Source organism: Cadophora gregata (assembly GCF_030347475.1).
Source record: "Cadophora gregata isolate MNR1 chromosome Unknown scaffold_6, whole genome shotgun sequence".
Classification (NCBI taxonomy): domain Eukaryota; kingdom Fungi; phylum Ascomycota; class Leotiomycetes; order Helotiales; family Ploettnerulaceae; genus Cadophora; species Cadophora gregata.
In genome coordinates this window covers 1,354,775-1,380,734 of record NW_026695929.1, presented here as the reverse complement: position 1 = coordinate 1,380,734, position 25,960 = coordinate 1,354,775, and the positions used below count along the sequence as shown (strand labels likewise).

The window sequence follows — 25,960 nt, the reverse complement described above, 5'->3', positions numbered from 1 at the left end:
CTTCAATGGGTACATCATCATCTGCATTTTTATTGGCGCTTGGATTGGTTCTTTCGTCTTCAGCTGGGAGACTGTTACTTTCAGGTTGGTTCTACTTCGATGGTCTTCTTTTCTAGATTGGCGACCACTGACTTCGAGTAGTGGGGTGATTGGAATAAAAGAGGAAGCAACTGCGTGCTGTGGATAGGCATCAGGCTAGGTAGAATGCGATCTTCGACGATCAAGCTTGTGTGTGTAATTAGGCACCAAATTGAGACGTCAACAGCAGAAGCTCTTCCTCGATGATGAGAGCTTACAAAGCAAGTGCCGCTAAACGAAATATCACTCGACTTCAGCTCCCCATTCAGGCTTTCTGGAAACGACCCTTTGGACTGATATCCGCAATATGGCAAACGGTAAGAGCCGCAAAGTGGCACGTGACAGTATTCGATTCCAAACGGCTATGGTCATGCAGCGGCACTTCAGAGTTTTACAACTCGTCGCAGGATATTTGCGACAGAACCCATGTTGACGTGACTTTCCGGGATCCACCTTGACTCTAAAATCTCGAAACCCTCAAAAATTAATCTCGAGATGCCAATGGTTGGAAAGGACGATCATAAAGCAGTTGACATTCATCTCGACAGCAATCTCCCAACCTCCAAGAAACATACTCAGTTTACAATCTAAGAATCATCCCAAGAACTCCCTGTTACTGGTGCAACCACCCCAAAGCCCTCAAATCTCGATTCCGGAACCCGTACCTTGCAAAAAGCAACATACAGGGATGAACTTCTTCTAATACCTGCTCCTCACTGACGTTATCAATCTCAACCGTTCCAACCACTCATTGTGAACATATCCTTCGCATAGGTATCCACCACATCCGCAACAATAACCTCCCCAGCTTCAATTGGAAGACGCCTTTCTCGCCCCACTCAAGCCTAGATCCTGGTTAAAAAGCCGAATAATATTCGACAAAGTATACGAACACATCTGCAAGATTCTTCACGTGTACGGTCGACACGCCGTGTTTCGCCTCCCAAATCTATAGCATCTCTCCTTGACAGCATCAACAAGTATTGGCAGCGAGATGTTGCATTTTTCTGAGGCTGTCGCCAGCTCCGTATACCATGGATGGTAAAAGGAGCCCTGTCATGACACCCAGTGTCTTGCGGAGGTTGAAAATGGGCTGGCCGATTTCTGACGTCCAAGACTGGCTCTTCAAAGGCCATGAGAGTCTTGGAGATCCTGAATGTGTCCTACATATTTGAAAAGAGCTTGCCGCACCCATAATTGTAGTGAATGTGCCTGGCGCGATGGAAAGATGGACGTAAACCCCTTCCATGCCGGATGAGAGGCCAGGAAGGACGGATCTGATTGCACCGAGAAGGTCAGTGTTCGTAATGTCTAACATTTGTTGGCCTTATATCGTCGGAAAGAGCTTTGTCACTGGCGGGAAGCTGCATCGACTTGTTTGCTTCGTTAACAAGAATCTCATTGGAGTCTAGATAGCTGATGATAATGTTGATTGTGCGGCGTTTAGCGAGGATATGTTGTTTTTGCTCTTCCTTGCCGACGAGTCCTATGATCGACTAGGAGGGACTTTCGGATATGATACTTGCAGCGGTTTCGCCTCCGAAGTATCCAGTGATACCTATGATAAAAGTTCAGGAAGCATTGCAGTCGTGAAGTTAATGCTAGAGAGCTGATCAGTAGTGGAAGCGTGCTTTGGACGAGAGCAGAACCTTCATCCCTGTGGCTGCAATAAGCTCCTAGGTCCTAGCTAAGTGACATATATTTACACCAAGTAGTTACACCTTAAAATTTGTCACAAATCGAGAGATGGGACCGTTCTGCCAGCACGAGAATCTAGCGAGGCACACGCTGTCGCGCAACAGCAGCGAAGATGGATTTACTCGTGGTTTGGTTGGCGGATGCGGACATAGCAAGCTTCTGCGCCTGTGAAGGACCCAGTTTGGAGGCTGATGTAATCCGCTAAATGCAGCCGGCGATAACTGAATAAGGTACTTAGGTAAGGAAACCCTGGGTCGATCCTAGCTACGAAGTTTCCACGCTGAGCTCTTCTTTCAAGTAGCCTTTGGACATATGTGCTGGAGAGAGCAGAAGATATGAGCTTGGCGTCCTGATAAAGAAGAAGAGGAAATATGGGGGAGTTCCGTCGTTAGAAGAGTCACGTGTGTGAGGGAAAATACCGTAAGGTAGGTACTGTTCGCAGGTATTTCGTATTCAGTGGAGACACCATATAAAGAAGAATTTAAAGAAGCGAGACGACACGGGACGGAACGAAACCAGAAACCAGTGTTCTGCTAGCTTGTCCAAGAATCTCAACTGTAGTTAAGCTCATTCAAGATTATATGCCAAGCAATTTTCGAAACAATTGGCTCACATCCACTTGCTGCCCTAGCTCTCTCCATCCGTCTTCAACTCACACGCCACAATTTGCCAGAAGACCCCCAGACCATCACGAGGATTCAGCAGTGCCGTCTAGTATCGAGTATGGCAATTAATGAGCGACATCTATTTTGGTCCAATGAATTTTTCCCCATTATATCATCCACAGTCTGGCGGGCTCTCGCTGCCAAGTCAAACGGATCTACCTTCACCAGCAAGCCTCCCGCACGATCCTCACCAGGGTTGCTGTGAAGGAGTGAAGGAAACAGCCTTGGCAGTTTGACAGCATGCTTCATGACTTTGTAGGCGAGGCCGGGGGCTCCAAACGTCAGGAGCGAGAACTGGAGCTTCGTCCCATCATATGAAAAGGCCTCCCATCGCCGTGTTTCTGATCTCGCTCCTCTTCTCTATATTCCTTTCTTGATTTTCATTGCTGTCGGTAGATTCGATACTTTGTAACTTTACGCTGGACGTTGTTCTATTTCATAATGCAGAACTCATGGATCCGTGTTCTTTCTCTCGTCTTTCTCTTCTTCTTGGTCGCCTCGCCTGTTGAATCTTTGCCGCAGAGGAGAAAGAAAGGAGGTGCAGCAAAGGGAGGAGCTGCCACAGGGGCCGCAACTGGTGCTGCAGCTGGAGGAGCTGCTGCCACGAAGATCACGCAAGCTACTGATGGATCAATGATTCTGGATAAGACCGTTCAGATCAAGTCAGTTGGTACTCCGTGAGCTTGTCACATATCTCTGACGGAAATAGTGGCCTACCCATTCGTTACAAGATCTCTGCACCAGCCGATCAATTCACTGCAGCTTCAGGTGTTCCCGGAGGAACCGCAGCCGCCAATACAACTGGTACGATGGGTGTCAATGTTCTTCTCCATGGTGATGGTGGCCAAAGTTTCGTGGATTTCCCCAACCAAGCAGTCCAAAACAATCTCATGGGTGTCGTCGTTCTTGCGCCAAATCAGGAAAGATTCTGGGGCGGAGGAAATGGGCTGGACCGAACAGATGGAGTTGCACATGCTGCTGCTGTCAATTCTCTCATCCAAGACCAGATGAGCCAAGATGTCGCCTTCGACCCTACAAATGTCTTCTTCACTGGTGTATCCGGGGGATCGCTCCTCATGTCTGGATTCTTTGTTCCTGCTTTCGGTGCACAATATAAGACAGGAGTAGTTCTTAACTGTGGTGCAATGGCTCCTCAGGTTGCCGTTGTGGATGCCGATACCATGGTCACCAGCATGAAAATCCACTTCCAGAGCACCAAGGACGAGCTGGCTTTACTCCAGGATTCTATTCCACAGTCCATCACTGCATATGAGCAGTTAGCTACCGATGCAGGTCTGTCTGCAGACCAGATTGGCGCCCTTCAAACTGTTGACAACACGCCAAATGGAGGTGGACATTGCGGCTTCGATGGCCAAGGATTCGTTTCAGGTATCCAGTTGGTTATGGATAGCTATGACAACATCATGGGTGCCCAAGCAGACGGAGTCGTCACAGGAATCGATAGCAATGTGTTGACTGTGAGTGAAACGAATCTTTCTCGTTGCCAAAGCTAATTGCGTATCTAGTCTGTGGTGGGTAACGAAAATGTTATTTTCACGAGCGCTACTTGAAGTCGGGTTCAGTGTATAATGTACTCAAGACATCGAACTTCACCAGATGTTAGCATTCCAGGTGCTTTTGCGTCTGCCCGTTACCTGTCAGAGACCTTTTTTGTTTTCTAATATTCTCAAGTATGCACCGACCGACGGTAAGCCAATAGATTTTACTCCATTCTTACGTGACTTCTTGGAAGCCCTCCACCTCTTATCGAGCTCTGGAAAGTTGCCTCCCTTCTATGTAATACATTTGATGATTATTCGCTTCCAGTCTCCTGAGCCAATCTCGAATTGCAATGCAGTCTGATACAGGAGTGTGGTGGGAAAAGGAGATACTTTTCAAAACGAATGAATTTATCGCTGACACGTTGGTTAATGACCTCGTGAAGTTTTCCCAAGATTTCCTACCACATCGGTGACGCTCTCAGTGGGGTATGCTGTCCAGGAATATGCAGATTCACTATTTTCCTTAGATACGTGCGCTTCGTGATGGATTATTTAAACAGCTCGTAAATCAGCACAAGTTTCATTGACAGATGCGGAGCGACTATCATGGAACACATTGCCATCTTGTTCATGAAGGAGAATTCTTCGGATTCAGCTACGCCTTGAGGACGGGTGTTCAGTGCTCGGTTGAGGATGGCAAGATATGAACTGCTTTGCTCTCATCCCAAGGCTTTGATCGTATAATCTGGCACTGCAAGCATCAAAAAGTCACAGCAAGACTGCACCAAATCTTTCCATGAAATCTGCTTATAGTACAAAGAACGACATGGTTCATACCCAGCCCAGTCCCAAAATTGTAATAGCCAGCCATATGAAGCCCATGCAGAGTATCAAATTTTGAAAGTCCCTCTCCGTAAAAAACCGTAGGCACCAAGTAATTCCGACCTCATTGTTTCCTCTCATCCACTACTTCAAGCCACATCTACTCCCATGGCCCGTGCCGGCTTTAGGAAGAGAATTTCCGCGTGACTTTGGCGATGACTGTAGGTTGTGGATTAGATGTGATTACAGGAGAATAGAAAGATGTAAAACATACTGTGCAACGCAACAACGCTGAAGATGAAGACCAGGGAAAGAACAAGAACAACGACTGGATCGACCTTCAATCCTGGAGATTCATCGGTGTAAAGCCCTGTAAATCGTGAGCAATGTTTTAGTGTTTTTCAATAACCGTCATCTTTCTGCCCCAGTAAATAGATCTCCCTCATGTCCAGTACACCTCCTGTGCACAGAGCTGCTGTCTGGATTTTATAAGGGTTTCCCAAAGCCGAATACACTGGTACGGGGTTCCCAGCACATCAATTGACACCAGACAGATCCGCAAGCCATACTAGCTGCCCGAAACCCACCCCATAGCGCCTCAACATGCCACACAGGCACAACCAGCTCTCCGCTCAGACACGCCATACGAAGGAAAAGACCACCTACTCAACATCGTACTCGAGCTTCCACCGGCACCAGCAGCTCTTGTAGAGCTCGGCCTGGCATTTGCAACCTTATCCTTCTGATCAGCCGCCGCGCGACGACGGATCGCAGTCTTTGGTCCACCGGGAGGAGTTGGGGATGATGGACGACCGCTGCTCAGGCCAGCGGGAGAGTTAATTGGGGAGGAAGGGCGGGGCGAAGACTGTGTTCATTATCAGTATTACGAGACGTTAATTTCTTTGGATTGATTGGAACAGGATGGCGAGGAAAAAGGTGAAGAGGAAATATGTGTTGGTATTGCGGAGAGAGGTGGGCATGCGCCGGTGATGGCTCTTTCAAGGGCAATTGGAATTGGAGTGGGGGCCGTACCATGATGTAGAACCTGGATATCAATTAATGCGATTGGCGATCGAAGGCGAAGGAGTGGATTGTAGAAGAGGCGTCCTGTCGTAGTGTTGTGAGGTCGGAAGGGCAGATGTTTGGAAGTACTGAGATAAGGACACGACAAAGGAGGTTGTGGCACTAGTAGGCCGGCCCACTTGTTTCGGACAGAATCTGGGGACGTCTGCCCGGTGGTCTGGCCACAATTTCATGGTAGAAATGTCAACATTTTCAATCACTGCAACGTTTACTTCGTTTGTAAGAGATGTCAATTTATTGATGCAACGCATCTTTCCATTTGTTTGCCTATGACGGATGCACTTTACCTCTCCATATCTAGCACCACCATAAACCTCGACCCATGACTAGCTCAGTTACATTGATACAGTAAGGTGATCTCTGTCTGGAACGTCTGCCAATATTTGCGCCTCTTGAGGCATGCTGTGAATTGAAGAGAAGATGAACAAATGAAATATAGAATCCCTTCCCCCGTCAGCATCTGTGTTTCCATGCATGCAGCGCACCAACCCTTTCCCCACGGGCACCCAGGTATCAACTCGACTCCCCCTGCTTGCTTCGCTAGTAAGATGAGAACAAAAAGGAAATATTGCGAATGCAGCGTGGTCTGCTGCTCTGTTATGCTTCTCCTGAGGCTGGAACTCCCTCCAGTCTTCCTTCCTTTACAATTCCGTTCCGCCAGCCTGTCGTACAAAGAGGCGTATATCCAGCTCCTGGAAACAAATGCGTTTTCATCTTTTCTTCCGTCCGTTTTTGATGACCCGCTCAATATGACCATACCATCCCCCGATCAATTTAAAGTGGCTGCTCTGGTCTGGCCAGGGAAGACCTATTATATAGATTAAACAGTACATTCTACAACGAAACCAAAGGTATCAACCAAAAAACGCCATCCGCTATGATAGCAAGTGTATTTGCATGCAGAAGCGCACATAAAATTTGCTTCAAAGGGCGACATCAAGAACAAGACTGACGTCTCGTACCTGCGAACCTGCTAGGTCTTCAAGGACAGGAATCAAGTCGAGGAGCTCGTTGTCGTGTGCATCCGAAAACCAACTGCTGATGGGAACAGCGTGTTGGGGGTGGAAGATGTATGAAGTGGGAGAGTTGTCGATGATAATTGTTTCCCGAAGATCCCGCCCGACCTGAGATAAATCTTTGACATAGTTGCCTTGGTGGTTATAACAGCTTTCACGGAACAGGCGATGATGAACAACGTGATGGATATCCAGCTGATCGAGAAGAGGATCGCCGTACTTTAAAATTAGCTTTGAATTCTGAGACGTTGCAATTGACGACATACCTTTGAGACGGATGCTGTGAATACAACAACCTCATAGAGTTCGCCTACCCGCTTCATGAACTGATCAACACCTGGTCTCTTGATCACATACACATTATGGTATTGACCCTCGATTTCAACTGGAATAGTGAAATCGGCTTGGTGGAGAATCTTGGAAGAAAATCAGCAAATGTATTCGGCATGTCGAGGAAAACTTACCTTGAAGCTGCTGTGAACCAGAGTCTCGTCCAGATCTAGTACAAGGCACTTCTTCCCTTGAAACCTGGGAGCGATCGGGGGTAATAACCATTGCGACTTCTGCTCGGCTGGTTCCGGGGATGCTGGATCCTCGCTAGGCCCAGATAGGGATTGAGGGACGGGTGGTGGTGGGGGCAAAGCTGCCTTGTTGACAGTATCGTCTTTTCGAACTGCTGTAGTAGGGGGTTCTGCCTTGTCTGCTGGCACTGTTCCAGAATCAATCATCTTGGTATCACCTTCCGCGTCTTGCTGCTCCTGGGCCGGTTTTTGGGTGGTGGAGACTTTTGATTCGGATCTGGATGGTCCCTGTACTACGACTGCTGGGTTTGTACTTTGGCCACCACTTGCTGGCTCCTCTGTCTCTTTTGGAAGTTCAGGCAATGCTTGATCACGTGTATCTCCAGCTGTTTGATTCAGGTCACCGTTTGCTGCTGGTGGAATTCCAGCTCCCGTTTGTACAGTTCGACCTGAACCAGCTTTGACATCGCTGCTCTCTTTGTCACTCCCAGCCTGCTGAGCATCCTGGCGAAGAGCTTCCTTTTCTGTCTGAGGATTTGTCGGGTTGCTGTTTGCTGGTACTGATGTTCCCTGGTCCGGTCGGCTAGCCGTTGCAGGTCGTGCCGATGGAACCTTTGTGACCTTGTTTGCAGGCACAGCTGCGTCGCTTGGATCTGTTGGACTGCCGCCATCCGGAACTCCACAGCAGAGAAATGAAAAGAGCCCTTTCTTCTTTGGTTGTCTAGAAGTTGTAGGATTTGAAGCTGCATTGTTTGCTGTGCCAGCTGGGCCTGCCGATACTCCTTGTTGTGTTATCGACATCTTGCTACTTGTAGCACTCCCATTCCGCCTCGTTCCCAAAATGCTCCCCTTCGACTCCTTCGATCTGCCCCCTATGCTATCTGCTGGATCGCTAACAGTAGCTCCGCTCAGTCCAGTGGTTGTTGGCGATGGTTGTATCTTGTGGGAAGAAGATCTGGATGGAATTGGAAGAAGGCCGCGGTTTTTCTTTGGGACTTCTGGAGCCTCATCCGCTACTCGCAAGGAATCTTTCTCGTATTGTGATCCCGATAAGGCAGTGCTCTCGGAATCTTCAGTCGTAGCGGTGTTCTGCGTTGAAGTAGCCTGGGTAGAAGAGCTGGGCGGATGTGGGGTGTTCGTGACTGTGTAGACATGGTTAGCATGCTGAAGTAATCCAACACATATGAGCGCTGGCGCATTCAATTCGCATCATAGCCAAACGGTTTTGAGGGAGGACAGAGCACATACAGCTTGATGTATCCAGCGCAGGTGGTTTTGATGCCTTTCCACCTTCAGCTGAAGTCGAGCGGCTAAGATCTTGCTCCGTCGGCTGTATTATCTCATTACTCATCGAGGGCAATTCAAGACCGAGGGAGGTCTGGTATAGAGATACACGCCGCGATGATATCTAGTTCCTCGGAATGAAATATATCTGCACGCGTCGGCGGATGGCGGTAGATCGAGTGACGATACCCCCTGATACGACTTCAATGAGGTCGGGAACTTGTCGCGCTTCAGGGAACGCGATTAGAGCGGCGAAAGCTGGCGCAAGAGGATGCGACAACTGGAATAGAGAGCGGACGAAAGCTTCGAAAGCTTGGAATGACCTCTGTGAGCTCTTGTGAGATGACCAGAGGAGATTCGATTCAAAGGCGCTGAGGGACGAAAGACGAGGCAAGTCAGTCGGATGTCGAATGGGGTTGGCATAAGCGAGATGAGATTGCCTAAGATTTGGGGGTTGGCGGTCTGGATGGCTGGATGGCTGGATGGCAGGATGGTCCAGCACGGTACGGGGAGGGTATGGCTGTATTCTACCTCTACCTAGGTACGGTACGGCTGGTATTGGGCCCGTGCAAGAAGGCAGGGTACGAAATAGACTCTAGAGGACCTGGAGCGAGGTAAACTGTCTCGTCTCGGTAAGCTAGGGTCTGTCGCTTTAGGATGAAGATCAAATATTCAAACAATCATTGTTCGAGTGATGGATGGCAGAAGAACAGGAGAGCGCAGGAGGAGGAGGAGGAGGGGGAGGAGGAGAAGGAGGAGGAGGAGGAAGGAAGCTGTGGGTAGAGGAGGCGAAAGGCGTGACTCGGCGGTAGAGGGAGGGGGAGGTGCCCTGCACACAAGTTACACAACAGAAGCAGCCTGGGGTCATGTTAACGTTAATGGTGATGGGCGCGGGCGGGATATCTACCTACTCTACCTACCTCCCCTACCTACCCTACCTTAGTGCACCTACCAGCCATGCCGTGGGCTGCCTACCACCTAAGTACGCATCACTGAGCGGATTCTTCAGGCGTCCTATTCATCTCATCTCATCTCATCTGAACGTTTGGCCGTTCTCGTTTCCATGCTTGCCTATTTGCCGGGCGGGCATGAACTTGCATCCCCAGATTGAACATGGGCGTCCATTGATAATTCAGAGCATCCTCTCCGTCAGTCACTCCGGCCAGGCCTCGATTGGTGGCGAATAAGATTAGGCGCCCTGGATGTGTTGCCCCCCGATTCACCCTATCATAAGCACTTTATCCCAGATGTGAATCCGACTGGGTTCGCGAACTCGACTTGGTAGACGAGGATGTGGAACACTGTCTTGAAGCAAACATCTTCATTGTTCTGCGACTCAATGCCTCAGCGATGGTAATAAGTCTGTCATTATCGCATAAATTCTCTATCACCGAATACTATTTACTTTCCTAAGTGGTGGGGATCGTGTACCTTAGCTGGACTCCGATCCGTCACGACAGAGAAGAGCGAAGAACAAGAACAATTCCGCGATTTCGTTGGGGATGTTGCTTTCTGAATAGTTGATTGCTCTTTACACTATAAGTCTAACAAACAGACCCTGATCAACAACACCAGGTATCAATTGAATCGATTAACATCTTATCCTCGTAGGTCTTGTCATTCTGTGAAAGCAGTATCTGCAACACTTGATAACGCGAGACAATTGAACAGGACCAAACGGCCATATTAATAGACTCGCTTGTCAGAACGAGGTAAGACCTGGCAAATGCAGACCCTTAGAGTACAGGCTTCCAGATAATCTTCTCGGCCACGCAGTATGCTTCAGTATGCTTCCGATGTCTGGAGAATCCCATTCCTCTGAAGTTGCTGTATCCTGATTCCTGAGGTCCAAACCCACTTCGGCGGCTACAGAGGAGCCACTCGGCAGCAAGCCTTCCACAAGAACCACATTCCTCGAGCCGGGATCAAGCCGGAACAACCTACGGAGTAAGGCAGGGCAGGGCAGGGCCACAAGGGATGTTCTTGTTCTTTTTGCCTGTCCCGTCACGTTCTTATCATAAGATAGACGTAGGTCCATCTTGTAAACTGCATCATTTTCCGCCCGAAGGGGCACGGCACGTACGAGGAGGAGGAGTGTAGGGAAGCTCTCAAAAATGGCACAGCTCTCAAGGTATTGATGGACAAGAGGTAGGTTGCATATTGGGCCCACGACGATTAACCATCAGCGACCTTCTAGGAAGCTGATGAGGGATGATTAGCTCGTAGGGCTGGGTATTCTGTGCAGTCTTCTTCCGAAGTTTATGGTAAGGGAGCGAGCGATACAGATACCAAGGTGACCACGTTGCCTTGAGCTGACGTCCAGACTCCAGAAGCATCACTATCTTATGTATCACAATGCTTCACATTCATCTATGTTCCCCCAACGCCCGCCCTTTCTGTTTTGATTGCATATCATCTTTGGGATGCATTGCTGTTTGAAGGTTCCAGCCCTGTTCCGTCGTTTCTTAAAAATTACCTACCTAGAACCGGCTTTTGATTGGACTTGGACTGAACTGACTATCTTCAAGCCGGGCCGTGCCTTGCTTCCATGGCTCCCAGGCCAGGCTCCATGGCTACAGGATCATGCCTGGCCGGGGCTCAGGCATCCATTCCAAGGTTCTGCAAAACAACCTCGTGACTCCATCCCACGTGCCGCCGAGCATTACAAGCCTCGGTCAACAATGAAATCCACCATTCCCCGGATTCCCGTCATGTTCACATGCAACAGCTTGTGGGATGCTCAAGATGAATGTGACAGCCAACCTCACTCGGAGTCTCTGAATATCCAACATTGTCACTGCCTGCATTCGACGAAATGATCAACTGGACTTGAAGAACGAAGAGAAGCAGTGTTTCGAAGCAGAGAGTACGGAAGACAAAGGTCAATACGGCTGGCTTCGAAGGATTGGCGATGTAGAAAAGCGGCAGCAACGAGCAATCCGCGAAGAAAACATCATGGCTTCGCAGTCGACACTGCGGTATTCGGCAGATCCGATTGCCAATTTCTACCACCAATACTCGACCCTCATCCGCCAGCGACTGAAGGGAACATCAAAGACCACAAAGCTCCTTGGAGCTCTTGCCCTCACTCTCTCCATAATTGCGGGTGGGGAAGGGACAAGACGATGGTGGAGATCGCGGAAAGCAGAGAAAGAACAGGGGCGCCGCCTCTTACGCAGGAACTCTGGGCTGAAGAATAAAGATGGCTCCAGAGTAATCTTTGTTCCATACAAGGACTCAACGTCGAAAGTGACCATACACCCAACGAAGGCTCTGACATTCGATGCGCATCGAAGACTGTTTTTGAATCCGCCAAGGGCGTCTGGGCTTTCTGATGGCAATAGACCGCAAATTCCGCCGCCGCAGACGAAGCCGGGTCTCAATTTGGCATTCTTGCATCAATTTCTTAGTCTGTTGAGCATCATGATACCAAGATGGACGAGTAAAGAGACTGGTTTACTATTGAGTCATGGCGTATTCCTCATGCTGAGAACGTATCTCTCGTTGGTTGTTGCTAGACTAGATGGGGAGATTGTGAGAGATCTGGTTGCTGGCAATGGGCGGTCGTTTATTTGGGGAATCATCAAGGTAAATACACAGCCTCGAAAATTATGACGTGCATATCTACATTTCTAACTCAATATAGTGGTGTGGAATTGGCAGCTTTGCATCCTACACAAACGCCATGATCAAATTCCTACAATCAAAAGTCTCGATTGCCTTCCGTACCCGCCTTACAAGATACATCCACGATTTGTATCTGAATGACAATCTCACCTACTACAAGTTGTCGAATTTAGATGGCGGAATCGGTCAGGGAGCAGACCAGTTTATCACACAAGATCTTACACACTTTTGTGCGGCGGCAGCAAGCCTTTATTCGTCGCTGGGAAAGCCATTCGTAGACTTACTCGTCTTCAACTACCAATTATACCGATCACTGGGTCCTTTGGCTCTAACGGGACTGCTGAGCAACTACTTCTTGACTGCAACAATACTGCGGAGACTCTCTCCGCCATTCGGGAAACTAAAGGCCGTCGAGGGTCGCAAAGAGGGTGATTTTAGAGGGCTTCATGCCCGACTCATTGCCAATGCCGAAGAGGTTGCATTCTACGGAGGTGCGACTATGGAGAAGAACTTCCTTGACAAGGAATTCAAGAGTCTCAAGAAGTGGATGGAGGGTATCTACACTCTGAAGATCCGCTACAACATTCTTGAAGACTTTGTTCTCAAGTATAGTTGGAGTGCATACGGATACTTACTAAGCTCATTGCCTGTCTTCCTGCCAGCATGGGGTGGTCTGGGAGGGATCCAGGAGCTAGCAGACGTTTCCGTGAGCGGTGGCCGCGAAAGAGGTCGAATGAAGGAATTCATCACCAACAAGCGTCTTATGTTGTCGTTAGCTGATGCTGGTGGTAGAATGATGTACTCGATTAAAGACCTCTCCGAATTGGCGGGATACACAAGTAGAGTTTATACTCTCATCTCGACACTTCACCGTGTACATGTAAATGCATACTTTCCACAACGCGGAACACATCCCGAGCTGTACTCATTATCTGATGTACAAGGTACTATCCAGAAAGGTTTCGATGGTGTTCGTCTTGAGAATGTACCTGTGGTGGCCCCATCGGTCTTCCCCCACGGCGGTGAAGAACTGGTTGACTCCCTTTCTATCATCGTTCACTCTGGAGAACATCTCCTGGTAAGTCTGCTCTTCCTTCTAGGCAACGGCATATCTAAAATTCACAGATATCTGGCCCTAATGGCGTAGGCAAGAGTGCAGTTGCACGTATTGTAGCAGGCCTATGGCCCGTCTATCGTGGTCTCGTGTCCAGACCTCGCAGCATAGGAACAGACGGTATAATGTTCCTACCTCAACGACCTTATCTCAGCGTCGGGACTCTTCGCGACCAAGTCATCTACCCCGACGGCGAGATTGAGATGCGCGATCGTGGACGCAGAGATATTGAACTCAAGCGTATCTTGGAAGAAGCTCGTTTAGGCTACCTACCAGATAGAGAAGGCGGCTGGGATACTCGAAAGGAGTGGAAAGATGTCTTGAGTGGAGGTGAAAAGCAAAGAATGGCAATCGCCAGACTCCTGTACCACGAACCTCGATATGCCTTCATCGACGAAGGCACCTCTGCCGTCTCGTCAGACGTTGAAGGACTTCTCTATGAGCGATGCAAAGAAAAAGGCATCACGTTGATCACAATAAGCACGCGAGCCAGTTTGAAGAAATACCACACATTTAATCTCACTCTCGGCTTGGGTGGGGATGGAAGCGAATGGGACTGGGAGCGCATCGGCACCGAGAAAGAAAAGATGGGGGTTGAGCGCGAACTGCACGAGTTACGGGCACGCCTGGCCAAAGTCAAGGAATGGGAAGAAAGAAAATTAGATATTGAGGAAGAGCTAGCGAAAGTATGGGTTGATGGCGGTGAAGAGCTCAGAAGCCCACATCACGTCGAGCAGAGCCAAGAGTAAAAACAGTACACATTTACTACGTCTGGTCCAATCTCTCCTTTTCCCATAGTATTACTCGAAATAAGTCAAAAACTCCCATTCAGCCAACTATCTATCAGTAGCACATGAAAGTCGCTTGCAATTGACCATAGATCATCCGTCAATTTGGAAGAAATATGCGCGCTAGCTTGGCGTTGATTAGAAGTTGTGCGAATCCACTACACGACAAAGGGTGATATTCGTTTGGAAAATTTCCATTCGAAGCCGGTCATCGACATCTCCCGACGAATCAAACCCCCAATTTCACGCAGCCGGACTCAATACAAGTGCGTTTTTCTATTCAGGCTGTTTATTTTTGGGAAAGGACAATGGCTTGGAGATTGTGCTTATATGAAACCTCCGGGTACTGTTTGTAAGGCGATACTACCTGATCCAGGTATGAACGGTTATAGAAGCATAGGAGTATGCTAGAATAGCAATCGAACTGCCGATGATGGTTAATCATGCTGCCTATCTCACCGCCCGGAGAGGAAGTGTTAGGTATAAGGACCCGCTTGAAGCCCGGACATCCCTTGCCCAACCCCAAGATACTTATCTCTATTACCTCGAGCTCATTTCTCGTACTTAAATCGTCACTTGCCATTTGTCTGTGTAGCGCAATTATCATTATGAAGCTCTCCCTCCTCCTGACCAGCGCCTTCCCCCTGCTCGCCTGCGCCCTCCCCTACACAGATCTCAAGACAGGCATCTCATACTCGGCCTTCTTCGATACAACAGGCTACAGCTTCGGTATTGCACTGCCCGTCAATGCAACGGGCGACTTCATCGGGTTGGTGACGGGTAAGGGATCAGGTTGGTCGGGTATCTCGCTTGGTGGCTCAATGGTCAACAAGCTGCTGATCGCGGCTTGGGCGAATGGAAAGACGCCGATTGCCAGTTTTAGGAAGACGCCGTAGGTTTTAAAGCTCTTTCATGTTGTGGCGATGCGAGGCTATGTAGATGGGGAAGAAAAGAGAGGCAAGAAAATGGAGGGGCAGCGGAGACAACATGGACAAAGTGAAAATAGAAAAGAAATTGGAGCCAAGAAGACCCTCCGCTAATAGCCAAACCTGTAGAAGAACAGGCTCACCCCCGGAGGTAACAGGCACATTCAGCCTCGTCCCGATTGCCAATGGGACCTACACCAACACGACGCACTGGTCTCTCACATTCCTCTGCAAAGCCTGTATCCTGACTGATGGGACAACGTTCGCGCGTACTTCTGCGACAGATATGCTGGGCTGGGCTTACAGTTCTGCTGCTCCTGTCACACCTGCGAGCAAGTCGACAACGTTCACAAAACACACGAAGCAAGGCCAATATTCCGCAGATCTTGCGGCTGCCCGATCCCCGCTGTTCGAGACGTGGGCTGGCCTGGCGAAGTGAGGCTGCTGAAAGGCTGAAAGGCTGAAAGGCACGAGGGAAGAGGGTTCGGGGGAGGGTGGACTGTACATGCAGGATATGAGATCTGAGTACCTAAAGTAAGACGTAGAAATGGTGGACGTCAGTACGGTCGCTTGGTCTTGCTGGTGGATATGTGGATATGTGTCGAGACACGAAGGGGAACATATATACCTCACCTACCTTACACAGGCGATTTCATTCGTGTATATAAATCCTTCCAGTACAAAAATTACCTTACCTACCTTTCTTCGTTACCTACCTACCTACCTTACCTAGGTGTTGCATAGGTAAGGTAGAAATCACAGAGGCCCAGTGGGAGGAAATAAGCTCACCGCCCAGGTAAATTTACCTGTACAGTACCTGCCCTGCCGTCTTGGCACAGCTCAACCCCCGCCCCCGCCCCCGCGCTACTCCCGCCTCCGGAAATAGCATCCAATAAGATTATACTGTACTGTACTATATTTACATATTTACCTTGCCTCTTACCTACCTTACCTACCTTACCTACCTTACCTACCTTACCTACCTTACCTACCTTACCTACCTTACCTACCTTACCTACCTTACCTACCTTACCTACCTTACCTACCTACCTACCTACTGCACAGAGTGCCCGATGCCCGACCGAACCTTGCTGGAGCAAAGTAAAGTACCTAGGCGATGTACCTTAGGTACTGAAAATTTACCTGGTCGAGCTGGTCTACCTGTACCTCCGTACCGTCTACGACTCTCAGACGACTCTTCTTTCCATCTTGCCTTCCCCCCCAGCCTCCCCCCCTTCCCCCCTCGCTTGACAAAGATCCTCACAGATCGACATCGACATCCCAGCAGCCAGCAATGGCACGCTAACTTTGACTGAAGCAGGCAAAATGCACTCTAAATGAACCCATCCCTCTCCCTCTCCCTCTCCCTCAACCCTCTCAGCTCAGGGCTCTCTTGATCTCATTATTATTACTGTAATTTACTAACCCCCGTCCCCCTCTCAATCAAACAACGAGCCACCATTGGCTCAAAGCGCTACTTCCTCCTGCAAACATCGAATCGAACCCCGGGCTGATACGAGAAAGACCTGAACCCTGACTCTCCTGATCATCGCCCAGCCTGCAGAAGTGGAGATTGATTCTGCGGGGTGCACGACTTCCTGCGGGGTGGATGCTTGAAGCAGCCTCCAGCCCAGGTTGTTGCCGGCTGGCTTGGGAACATGAAATGGCTTTCAGGTAAGTTACAGGGTGTGGCGATGTAGGTAAGCAATAGTAAATTATTGTATGCATGCAAGTCTAGCTTTTCTTGTTTGTTCTCTCCTAAGGCAGTTATAGTCTTGGAACTGGTGGAATCGAAGGCTGGTGGAGCCGGGGCGAGATGGAGCTGGACACGGCTGTCCACGGACCACGAGAGGAACATGTGGGAAAGGTCGCATGCCATGCCGTCAGTGTTAGACTTACCTAGCAAGGTAGACGGGATATTTTCCTATGCGAGGTTCCGAAGCACTCTGGGGCTGATCAGATCTGACCACTGGCGGCACAATACGACACGATATATATTAATATAAACAGGCACTCCCTCTCCGGTGCTTGGGTAGTCTTGGTCTTCTTTCTGTTTGACATTGATCTCTCAGAACATATCGAAACGAACTTGCTCAGAAAGAAGAAATATACATTACGATTCGAGTTTTGTATCCAACGCCTCACGATTCTCCTCCTGGACATTCGTTGGGAAGATGGCGCCATACAAGAACTTTGCAGCATCGCTCGTCATCGGTCTCCTGACGCTAGGAGCGGATGCTGCTTTCAAGCCGCCGATCAATAACACGCTGGAACCAGGCGTTGAAACAGAATGCAAGACTTGTCCGTATTCACTATGTACGAACAAAGCATTTTATGAGTATGATACTCAGGTGACACTCGTTTGTTGGACAAGGGGAACCGTCATTGATGGAGATGCGTATGTCGAACTGTGCTCAGACTAGTAGAAAAGTCGCTCACGGGGTCCAGGACTTGGCTGAGAACTTCTGACAACTGCTATGTAACGCAGTACGATTTGGTTGAGTACAGTGGCGAGTGTGAGTAAATCTGGACCCAATTATGTTAAGGTGCGAGAGATTTGACTGACCATTGGACAGACGAGACTGATCTCTCCTACTGTGGGAAAGCATCTGAGGAGAAACATCTCACCTATGACGAAGCCACAGTGAAATATGATTCTGAGTGTAACATCTGCCCAGATAATGCATCATGCGAGACAATCAAGTACCAGAAACCGGGCGACGACTTGACGGTGACTTGCTGGACTGATGATGGAGAAGCTGTAATTGATGATACGTATGTCCCATTCTCACCATGATCTTAGAACAACTTGGGCATATTCGTCAAGCTAACAGCCAACAGTGTCTGGGTGAAAACCACTGACAACTGTTACATCAATCAAATCCACCTGGAGGACCCCGCCGACAAAGATATCCTCGACAATTGCGGACCAATTGGTTTCCTGCAAGTAAACTATACCGATACTGAAGCAGCTGCCGTTGAAGCCGATGAGCTCATCCAGAAGCACGCATCCGGACAATCCAAGATTGAAGGAGCATCTTGGAGTCGTATCCAACAGCGCGCTGCTTCTCCTGAGCCAGAACCAGAGCCAGCTCCTCTCCCCACCCCTCTTACTGAAGCCAGCGCAGAACTGCATAAACGCTACTTGATCAACATCACAGTCGGAGAGGATTATGCTTTCTGTCATCAAAAGCCTGTGGGTGGGTCGAAGGTTGTGAAAAAGTATGAGTTTGGTACTGGGGTGCGGATGCAGTGTTATGAGAGCACGGATAGTACGGTTGTGAATGAGACTTATTGGTACAAGACGACGGATTTCTGCTATGTGAGGGAGGTTGACTTCTTTGAGAGTCTGTTTGATCGTGAGTTCCCTTTTCAATCTCTGCTTCTTTAATGGAAACGATCCTGAACATGATACAGAATATAGATTTCCGGCCTGTTCGCTGTTCGCTTAGTAGGAGACAGAGCAATTGTTGTTGGCACGGACAATTTTCACAAGGAGATAGACATCAAGCGGAGGTAACGACATATTATATACAAAGTTCTGGCTATCATCTTTCGAGTAATGAAGTACTAGGAAATCGCTAGAGACTTTGACACGCTCTATAGCTTCCCATCCGCGTTACTCGATGGCCAGATCTCGTCCAGTTTCCTCCTCGTCTAAGCGCGTTTATCGGTTAGTTAATCCCCCCTGTCTTGGAACAAAACAGACAATAAGAATCCCCTACTTACAAAATCCACAACATCATGTCCCAGCATCCACGGATAATACAAGGGGTTTGGCGGCATTCCCGGAAAGTCGTCAACATGCTCTCCATCCCAATTTTGAGCACCAAAAAGTGGCGCCTTGGCAAGCATCTCGTCTCGTCTGCGTTGCTCTTCACCATCTGGCAGCTGCCATGTATGAGCATTGAAGACTGAATAGTCAGCCATGTGCTTGTTACGAGGTTTTCGGATAGTCTCGAAGGCACGAACAGCGTCGGGGATGGCGGATGTAGAGGTGGCGCGTGAAAGACATTCGGTAAGGGATGCGCAGTCCTCAATCGCCATCGCATGGCCCTGCCCTGAATACGGCATAATGGCATGGGCAGCTACAATTTCTCAATACTAAATCTCAGATTTCTCTGTATCACGTACCGTCGCCCAGAAGTACAATTTTCCCGCTCCTAAATACCCATGTCTTCAGCTCGGGCAACTGATTTAACTTCCAGACCAAAAGAGTGTCGGGCTCAATCTTTGCCAATAATTTCTTGACCACGGGTTCGAAATCTGAATAAGTCTCCTTCAAGGCTTCCATATCGCCAGGCTTATTCCATTCTCCAGCGGTGCCTGTATCGCCAGGATGAGGACATTCTACAGAAAGCATCGTCCCGTTCTGGACGGCCATACAAACAACAGCGCGTTGTGGTCCCCACCAGATCGTCGAGCAGCCTAGCAAAGGCGCCAAATCAGGGTCTGATGCAGCAGAGGCACCCGGTATGATTGCACGATAGCAATTTATAGAGCTGCTGAGTTGGACATCTGGATACATGATGTTTCTCATTGTGGATTTTGCTCCTGTTTTACGTGAATTGTAAGCTCCACTTGATGACATGAGGTGAGTGCGTAACATACCATCAGCACCAACTATTAGATCAGCTTCGATTCGTTCGCCAGTCTTGGTTAATGCTACAGGCGATGCACCACTTTCGTCGACTCCAACGATTCGAGTGTTGACACGGATTGTTACGCCCGCTTCCTGAGCTGCTTCAATGAGGAGTTGCTGAAGTTGTCCTCGGTGAATGGCTGCCGTGCTGCATTCTGTTCAATAACTCTTGATGATCGTAGCAACCTTATCCCTAACCCACTTACCCATACTTCCAAGCTTGCTCCTGCATGCCACCCAAACATATCAAGTCCCCGGTATACCGTCTGAAATACAACCGTCGTCGGCCCTGAATCTCGGCTGCAGCTTTGAGCCTATCCATCAGACCAAGATAGTCCCAGACTCGCATTGAGTTTGGGGGAATGCCAATTCCGCCACCAATTGTCTGTAACTTGGCAGTCGATTCAAGGACTGTTACTCTGTGACCCTTTTGTCCCAGGGCAACCGATGCAGTAAGGCCGCCGAGTCCACCACCCACAATCAAGACGTGGAAAGAGGGTGCCATGTTGAACTAATAATTTGAGCTGTAGATTTGGAATGAGATGCCTATGGGGAGAGCTTCCTTTAAAGCTTGGTTGTGACTCCGTATGCACTTGCCATGGTACCGACCGATACTGTCTGATACTGACTGATTTAAGAAGGTGACAATGCTGAAATGCGGCGAAGTAATCCCAGCCGACACAGAACATGACATAAAACAGAACTACTTTAACTGGATGATGACTGCAACTGGAAGGCCAGAGCGAGGATATTATCGGGAGGCCAATCAACGCCCCTATGGCTTGTCTTGACCACAATATCTTTACGTGTTGCTGGATGGCAGGGAAATTGTTATCGTTACTATGATTAGACATTAAGTAATTGCGATTATTAGACATTACCACTTCCACTTTCAACCTCCATCCACCAAGCATTTTCTCCATGCCCAGCGTATAATGTTTCTATCGTCAATTATTTGTTCCCCTCATCACCTAGTCGTCTGCACCTAACAGAAATCCCCTATTCTTCGCAAATTCCCTGGTCTTGGGCAAGGGGCTTTCTGCTGTCCAGGCTATGCCTTTCATTCGTGGGATTAACATCGGATTTGCCCTTGTGAGCTCTCCTCCAGCGGTCGTAGACAACACTGTAGTAGATCAGGCCTCCAATATATGGGAACCTGGGTTTTTTTTAGCCTCTGTTCTAGGCACAACCGAAGATATTGAGGGGACAGGTTACTCACCCAGCGAGCATGTTAAGCAAGCACGAGACCTCGTATACTTCGAAGGTTGGTGCACTCCATGCAATGGCCCACGCAGACATTGCGATGGCTACCAACCAGAAGAGAGCCATCCAGACAGAGCCAATCATCATCCACATAGGGGAGAGAGAGTTCTTTTTGTAGTGAATGCAAGCTGGGACGGTAAAGATGACATTGATGACTGTGAACGAGAAGACCAGGAAGGAAGTTCTTGCAACCGCGTCAGCTTCCCTTATGGGACTGTTATGGGACTGGAGACAATGTTGCGTACATCAAGAACAAAGCATCTGCTAAGCCATCATCCCAGCGCTGTTGGAGACCATCCCTCCGGTCCTAACATCAATCTCAGCAGTCTTCCATGCTAGAAGCGCCAAAGAACATAATGACTTACCAGGAGAGCTGCAGCGAAGGCAGTGACGATGATGGAGCCGATGACTTGGAAAGACCATAGCCATATGATGACTGTCCGATTCCAAGGTGAGCTTGAGCGCTCGTAGTGGGTATGAGTCTTCATGATTGTCTGATTTCCTCGAGTTCGGCACGCAGGTGGGCTTTGCTGGAAGGAGTGGAGGGGAAGTGATATGATTACTGTACGGTGCTAATGTCGTCTCCGAAAGAACGGAAGCAAGAATGAATTTCATATTTAAGGGTTCAGCGCCCGCATACCACCAGATATATCATTCGCCAATGCGGGTAAGTGTTGTGGTATGCCAATATTGATCTACTTGATGCCTAGTCGCGCCAAGCTCGGCTGTGCAACAGGTTTCATGTCAAGATCGCTGCAGGCGAGCAACAAAGTGTCTTGGAGAGTCCAACATCGCAAATCTTGTAGCATGTGGACGTGGCCAAATCGTCATAGATACGGGTCACCTGAATCTAGCCTATGTCCATCGATGTCAACAGGAAGTAAGAGGGATTTACGCCTCGAGCATTCTGCTTTGATAGGTGGTGATCTTTCCTGAGCGTCCCTAACCTACAGTACAGTACTTTCATCGCCCCTTATCAGACAGGCCTACGAGTACCGCAACTCGTGTGGAACGATCCCGAGGGGAAGGTACCACCAGCCGTCAATGATCAGGTTGGTAAGGGCGATTATCCTGCGACCAGAGACGTAGCAGTGCTTGAAAAGCACTGGACTTCGGCATCAAGTTCGGAAACACTATGACTTGCTTGAATTGTTCTTCACCTGGCTGCTGCACTCCAGCATATTGTCCTTGGCGAAAGACAGGAGCCGATGCTCTTTCTAATTTACTTGTTGAAGATGAAGCACCAGACAAATAGGGTCATACGGGAGGCTCGCAGACCACGAGGTGCCTTGGAATAACTGCTTCCCTGGTGGAGATACAAGCGATTGGACCGTGGCTCGCTTCGCCCAACAAGAAACTGTTTACTTTTTGCGTGAAATCAGATGTCCTACCGCTCCTACCACAGCGCAAACAATGAAGAAAGCGTATAGTGCAGGGCGTTAGTGATCCGGCCAGCATTATAAATGGTCAATGGCGATACCTCAAGCGAAGCTGGATCAGATCACTCGTCCAGGTGTCAAATTTGAGACAGATGCCAAATCTGGGTGGTATCGTTGAATTGAGGAGTATTTGCATTGCATAGTTTCTATCAGGGATCGGATGCTAAGCAATGAATCTTCAATTTATATCTACCCCACATTCTCAAGCCACCCAAAAGCATCAGTCGGCTTCAGATAAAGAACCTTGTCGGTTCCGCAATGTTGTCTTCTCATCTCAATCACCTATGCATGGATAAGAAACCACTTATGCAGCGGAATTCGCACCATTCTGCTTGCAGTAGCTGCGCAATAATCAGTACATGTTCATACAACAACAGAAAGTCACATTAGCTTACAAGAGGAACTCATCGCCTCCAAGATGCTTCCCATTCGACTGGCAAGCTTTGATCTGGTTGTTCTGAATAACGGTGCAATCCGGGCAGGTATCCCACTGTTTGTTTCCAGTATTGCGGCGTTTGTAAGCGTTACAGGCTGCGATAGTCGCAGCATCATTCGTGCCTGCCTGAGAAGCACCGGCTCCAAGAACGGATTGGGAATAGTTCAGACAGGTGAGCCTGGTGTGGAGGTCTGCGGCGACACTACGTAGTTTATAAGTATATAGCCATCGAGGAAGGGCGTTGGGCACATGACTGTTTATGGAAACTACTTACGTGGAGGCCAAGAGAGCCACGATAACTGACGAGAATTGCATTTTGGTGTTGGTGGGTGATGTTTGGTAAAGGAGTGTGCTGGTTGGAAACGAGTGTGCTGAACGAGCGTGCTGAACGAATGTGTTGAACGAGAGACTGTTGATGAGATGGAGGGGATGAGGGAGTGTGAATCAGGTTCTTATATAGCAATATCACTTACTCCTTTTCTGGTCCCAATTCCGAACACCGCAGATGATGGAGGAAGAATTTCGGTGCGGTTGATCAACCCTGGTGTGCACGATTCATGTTCTCAATCGAGAAGTTCAAGTTTGGATGAATCTCATCTGATAAATCGTCGGTAACATCGAAATCAAGCAGTCTCTGGGGCTAACCATGTCGTGTTCTCTCCAAGTTTGACCTCGTGCCCATGGCGAAGCTCGTGGCCGTTTGCTCGCGTATCTGAGGTCCTCCAAAACTATGGAGTACTTAGTTTGAATAGGGCCATGGACACCGGCCGTGCATGAACAGTACCTTGTACTGCTGTATGAATCATACTATGACCTGAAATAGCTTAATAGTGGGGGGCTTCAGTGGGCATATCTGATGCCAAGCATAGGCCGACCCGGGAGCTGGGAATGCTTGTTTCATCTGATGACTGAACAGGATTCAGGGCCACAGTAAGCTTGATTGATAGCAATTTAACTCTAAGCTTTATCCCGAATCTCGGGTCCTTTGTATTTTCGATCAGGGCTCGGCGATCCGTTTTGGTACTTCCTAAACCAAACAGGGCATGGTCCACCTCATTTGAACAGTTCAAGGGTTCTCGAGCACCTTTGCAGGGGACTGAACATGGCCAGCTTGGGAGTGCGACCCAGCAATCAGCATAGCAGATGCTGTCAAAAAATCACGTCATGGCCCATGTGGAAATTTGGTGCCCAGTCTTGAACTTGGAGATGACTCTGAGCGTGATACTGCAGAGAATACTGGCGAAATGTTCCCAAGTAGCATCTGTTGAGATTTCGTTTAGAAAGTCCCAAGACGACTCATGAGATGTAAATATAGAACCAATGTATAATCAATTATTAGCATACCGTATTGACTGCATCATATCCCCTGTGTCAGGAGTTAGCTTCAAGGGGCTGGCAATTTTTCGGCACTTTGTCATCTGGGCAAGGACAAGAGTCAGAGACCCTATCTCGAGGAGTGAGGATGATGATTTCCGCCGTGGCCGTGATATTTGACTCAAGCGTGACAGGAAGTCCGAATGGCAAGGACTAGGCAGTGAAGAGGTACATTGGGAGATACGAATTGAGAATCTGAAAGACAAGTTCCGAAGACATACCACTAAGTCCATTGCCTTTGATCTCGTCTCGAAGCGAACTTGATTACCGAAGGAGAGAGTAGGCCAAGCTTCCCAGATTATGTCAAACACCGCAGAGTGGTAGCATGTAGAAATCATACAATCCGAAGCCGCCTGACGTGGTTGCTGATCAACTCCCAGCACTCACCTCTCAATACTTTCCCCACTTCGCCCGTTCCGAGTACCCAATGCCTCGCAATCATTTCCAAAAACTATTCCAGCAGTTCGAGCACAATAACAGTCAATATCGCAACAGAGGCAAGAAGTGGTTTGATGCTTGTCCAGACTGCACTACTGCAGTGCTGAGAGGCGGTTTGGTTCACACAGCAACTTGACGTAGAGCTTATGGAATGCGATGAGTCTAGGTACTGGGGGAAACGTGGATTCTTCGTGGCGCAACCAGGGAACGTTGGTAGTCATTCCTCAAGAACAGATATGAAATACACTTTGTCACCAGTGTCTTCAGAATCTCACCTTTTCGAGAAAGCATCCAAATAATGTCCACCAGGTCCTTCCTGGAAGAGTCCAGGCTCGTCAGTCCCTCGTAGATCGTTGATTTGTTGCAGATGTGAAACGTGAACTTCTGACCTTCGTTGTATAGCTTTCAACCTGTCTGGAATAATGCAGAAAACAGAAGCATGAGAAGGAAAAGTTCCACAATAGACGCATAGTAGCCACAGGTATCCTTGCTTGCTGGTTCCTGTTCCAGAACCGCCATGCAAATTGTAGTAGCCAGGGCAGAAGCTGCTGTGCTCGTGAATTGCTTCCTGACGGGACAAATAAGGAATAGAAGCACACCTTATAACATTACCTAAGGTACCTTTTAAGGTATGGCTTGAGAATGAGCATGCCTCACGTGAGAAGGTTGAGTATCCAGGTTGAGGTTGAGGCAGTAACACAGAGCACTGACCACCTTGCTGTCACGATTCGGCTTTTAAACTATGCAGCTCCAGCTCTCCCAACTCTCCTAATCCTTGAGCCAAGCAACCATTCAGGAGCTCTCATTCGTGAAGGCTGCATCTGAGGGTTAGGTTAAGGTATCCCTTCGTCCGCTAAGATATTAATACGCTAGCAGGGGTAGTGCGGCCTAGTGTGCGAAGCGAGCACGGCAGGGGGTCTATATTACTTTATATACCTCTATATACAAATTTACTAGCAAAATACATAAGGCTAATGAAATCGCATCTAATACTCTCTCTTATTATATAGAGAAACTATTAGAATATAAAGGGATTCAGGCTAGATATCACGTGCACCACTAGGCTAAAGATAGCTTAGTTAAGGGTACTTAACTCTTTATATACTATAGCTTCTTCTATAAATAGTTCTATATAGCTCTATAGATATACTTCCTAGAGGTGAAAACTTATAATAGAGTAAAAGAGTTAACTATAGTTAACTCTATTATCTAATATAAATAGTCTTACTTATTATTATCTAGTC

At 48.5% G+C, this 25,960-nt stretch overlaps 10 protein-coding genes across 10 annotated transcripts; 4 read left to right on the top strand and 6 right to left on the bottom strand.

Moving 5' to 3' along the window:
- Window positions 1-2,882: 2,882 nt before the first annotated feature.
- Window positions 2,883-4,012, top strand: ONS95_012265 (uncharacterized protein; the record flags this gene model as incomplete). The annotated part of the gene is made up of 3 exons (XM_058505889.1): window positions 2,883-3,103; window positions 3,151-3,919; window positions 3,968-4,012. 3 exons carry the CDS (start codon window positions 2,883-2,885, stop codon window positions 4,010-4,012), a joined length of 1,035 nt encoding a protein of 344 aa, XP_058358412.1.
- Window positions 4,013-4,721: 709 nt separating this feature from the next.
- SBH1 (Arf guanine nucleotide exchange factor sbh1) lies at window positions 4,722-6,047 on the bottom strand. The gene is made up of 4 exons (XM_058505888.1): window positions 5,798-6,047; window positions 5,432-5,630; window positions 5,040-5,135; window positions 4,722-4,984 (listed from the first exon to the last, which is right to left on the bottom strand). Exons 1-4 carry the CDS (start codon window positions 5,798-5,800, stop codon window positions 4,950-4,952), a joined length of 333 nt encoding a protein of 110 aa, XP_058358411.1. The 5' UTR covers window positions 5,801-6,047; the 3' UTR covers window positions 4,722-4,949.
- A 52-nt stretch (window positions 6,048-6,099) lies between these two features.
- On the bottom strand, window positions 6,100-9,547 carry ONS95_012263 (uncharacterized protein). The gene is made up of 3 exons (XM_058505887.1): window positions 8,634-9,547; window positions 7,131-8,527; window positions 6,100-7,083 (listed from the first exon to the last, which is right to left on the bottom strand). The coding sequence occupies exons 1-2, from the start codon at window positions 8,734-8,736 to the stop codon at window positions 7,293-7,295; spliced, it is 1,338 nt and encodes a 445-aa protein (XP_058358410.1). The 5' UTR covers window positions 8,737-9,547; the 3' UTR covers window positions 6,100-7,083; window positions 7,131-7,292.
- Window positions 9,548-11,624: 2,077 nt separating this feature from the next.
- Window positions 11,625-14,159, top strand: ONS95_012262 (uncharacterized protein; the record flags this gene model as incomplete). Its single annotated transcript, XM_058505886.1, has 3 exons — window positions 11,625-12,257; window positions 12,316-13,374; window positions 13,422-14,159. 3 exons carry the CDS (start codon window positions 11,625-11,627, stop codon window positions 14,157-14,159), a joined length of 2,430 nt encoding a protein of 809 aa, XP_058358409.1.
- Window positions 14,160-14,806: 647 nt separating this feature from the next.
- ONS95_012261 (uncharacterized protein) lies at window positions 14,807-15,563 on the top strand (the record flags this gene model as incomplete). Its single annotated transcript, XM_058505885.1, has 2 exons — window positions 14,807-15,090; window positions 15,254-15,563. The coding sequence occupies 2 exons, from the start codon at window positions 14,807-14,809 to the stop codon at window positions 15,561-15,563; spliced, it is 594 nt and encodes a 197-aa protein (XP_058358408.1).
- Window positions 15,564-17,298: 1,735 nt separating this feature from the next.
- Window positions 17,299-18,576, top strand: ONS95_012260 (uncharacterized protein; the record flags this gene model as incomplete). The annotated part of the gene is made up of 5 exons (XM_058505884.1): window positions 17,299-17,522; window positions 17,573-17,640; window positions 17,701-17,899; window positions 17,966-18,483; window positions 18,542-18,576. 5 exons carry the CDS (start codon window positions 17,299-17,301, stop codon window positions 18,574-18,576), a joined length of 1,044 nt encoding a protein of 347 aa, XP_058358407.1.
- A 148-nt stretch (window positions 18,577-18,724) lies between these two features.
- Window positions 18,725-19,664, bottom strand: ONS95_012259 (uncharacterized protein; the record flags this gene model as incomplete). Its single annotated transcript, XM_058505883.1, has 3 exons — window positions 18,725-18,781; window positions 18,854-19,212; window positions 19,259-19,664. The coding sequence occupies 3 exons, from the start codon at window positions 19,662-19,664 to the stop codon at window positions 18,725-18,727; spliced, it is 822 nt and encodes a 273-aa protein (XP_058358406.1).
- A 304-nt stretch (window positions 19,665-19,968) lies between these two features.
- ONS95_012258 (uncharacterized protein) lies at window positions 19,969-20,271 on the bottom strand (the record flags this gene model as incomplete). Its single annotated transcript, XM_058505882.1, has 1 exon — window positions 19,969-20,271. The coding sequence occupies one exon, from the start codon at window positions 20,269-20,271 to the stop codon at window positions 19,969-19,971; it is 303 nt and encodes a 100-aa protein (XP_058358405.1).
- Window positions 20,272-20,765: 494 nt separating this feature from the next.
- On the bottom strand, window positions 20,766-21,517 carry ONS95_012257 (uncharacterized protein; the record flags this gene model as incomplete). Its single annotated transcript, XM_058505881.1, has 4 exons — window positions 20,766-20,922; window positions 20,986-21,213; window positions 21,275-21,336; window positions 21,395-21,517. 4 exons carry the CDS (start codon window positions 21,515-21,517, stop codon window positions 20,766-20,768), a joined length of 570 nt encoding a protein of 189 aa, XP_058358404.1.
- Window positions 21,518-22,772: 1,255 nt separating this feature from the next.
- On the bottom strand, window positions 22,773-23,219 carry ONS95_012256 (uncharacterized protein; the record flags this gene model as incomplete). Its single annotated transcript, XM_058505880.1, has 3 exons — window positions 22,773-22,809; window positions 22,864-23,106; window positions 23,179-23,219. The coding sequence occupies 3 exons, from the start codon at window positions 23,217-23,219 to the stop codon at window positions 22,773-22,775; spliced, it is 321 nt and encodes a 106-aa protein (XP_058358403.1).
- Window positions 23,220-25,960: the final 2,741 nt, after the last annotated feature.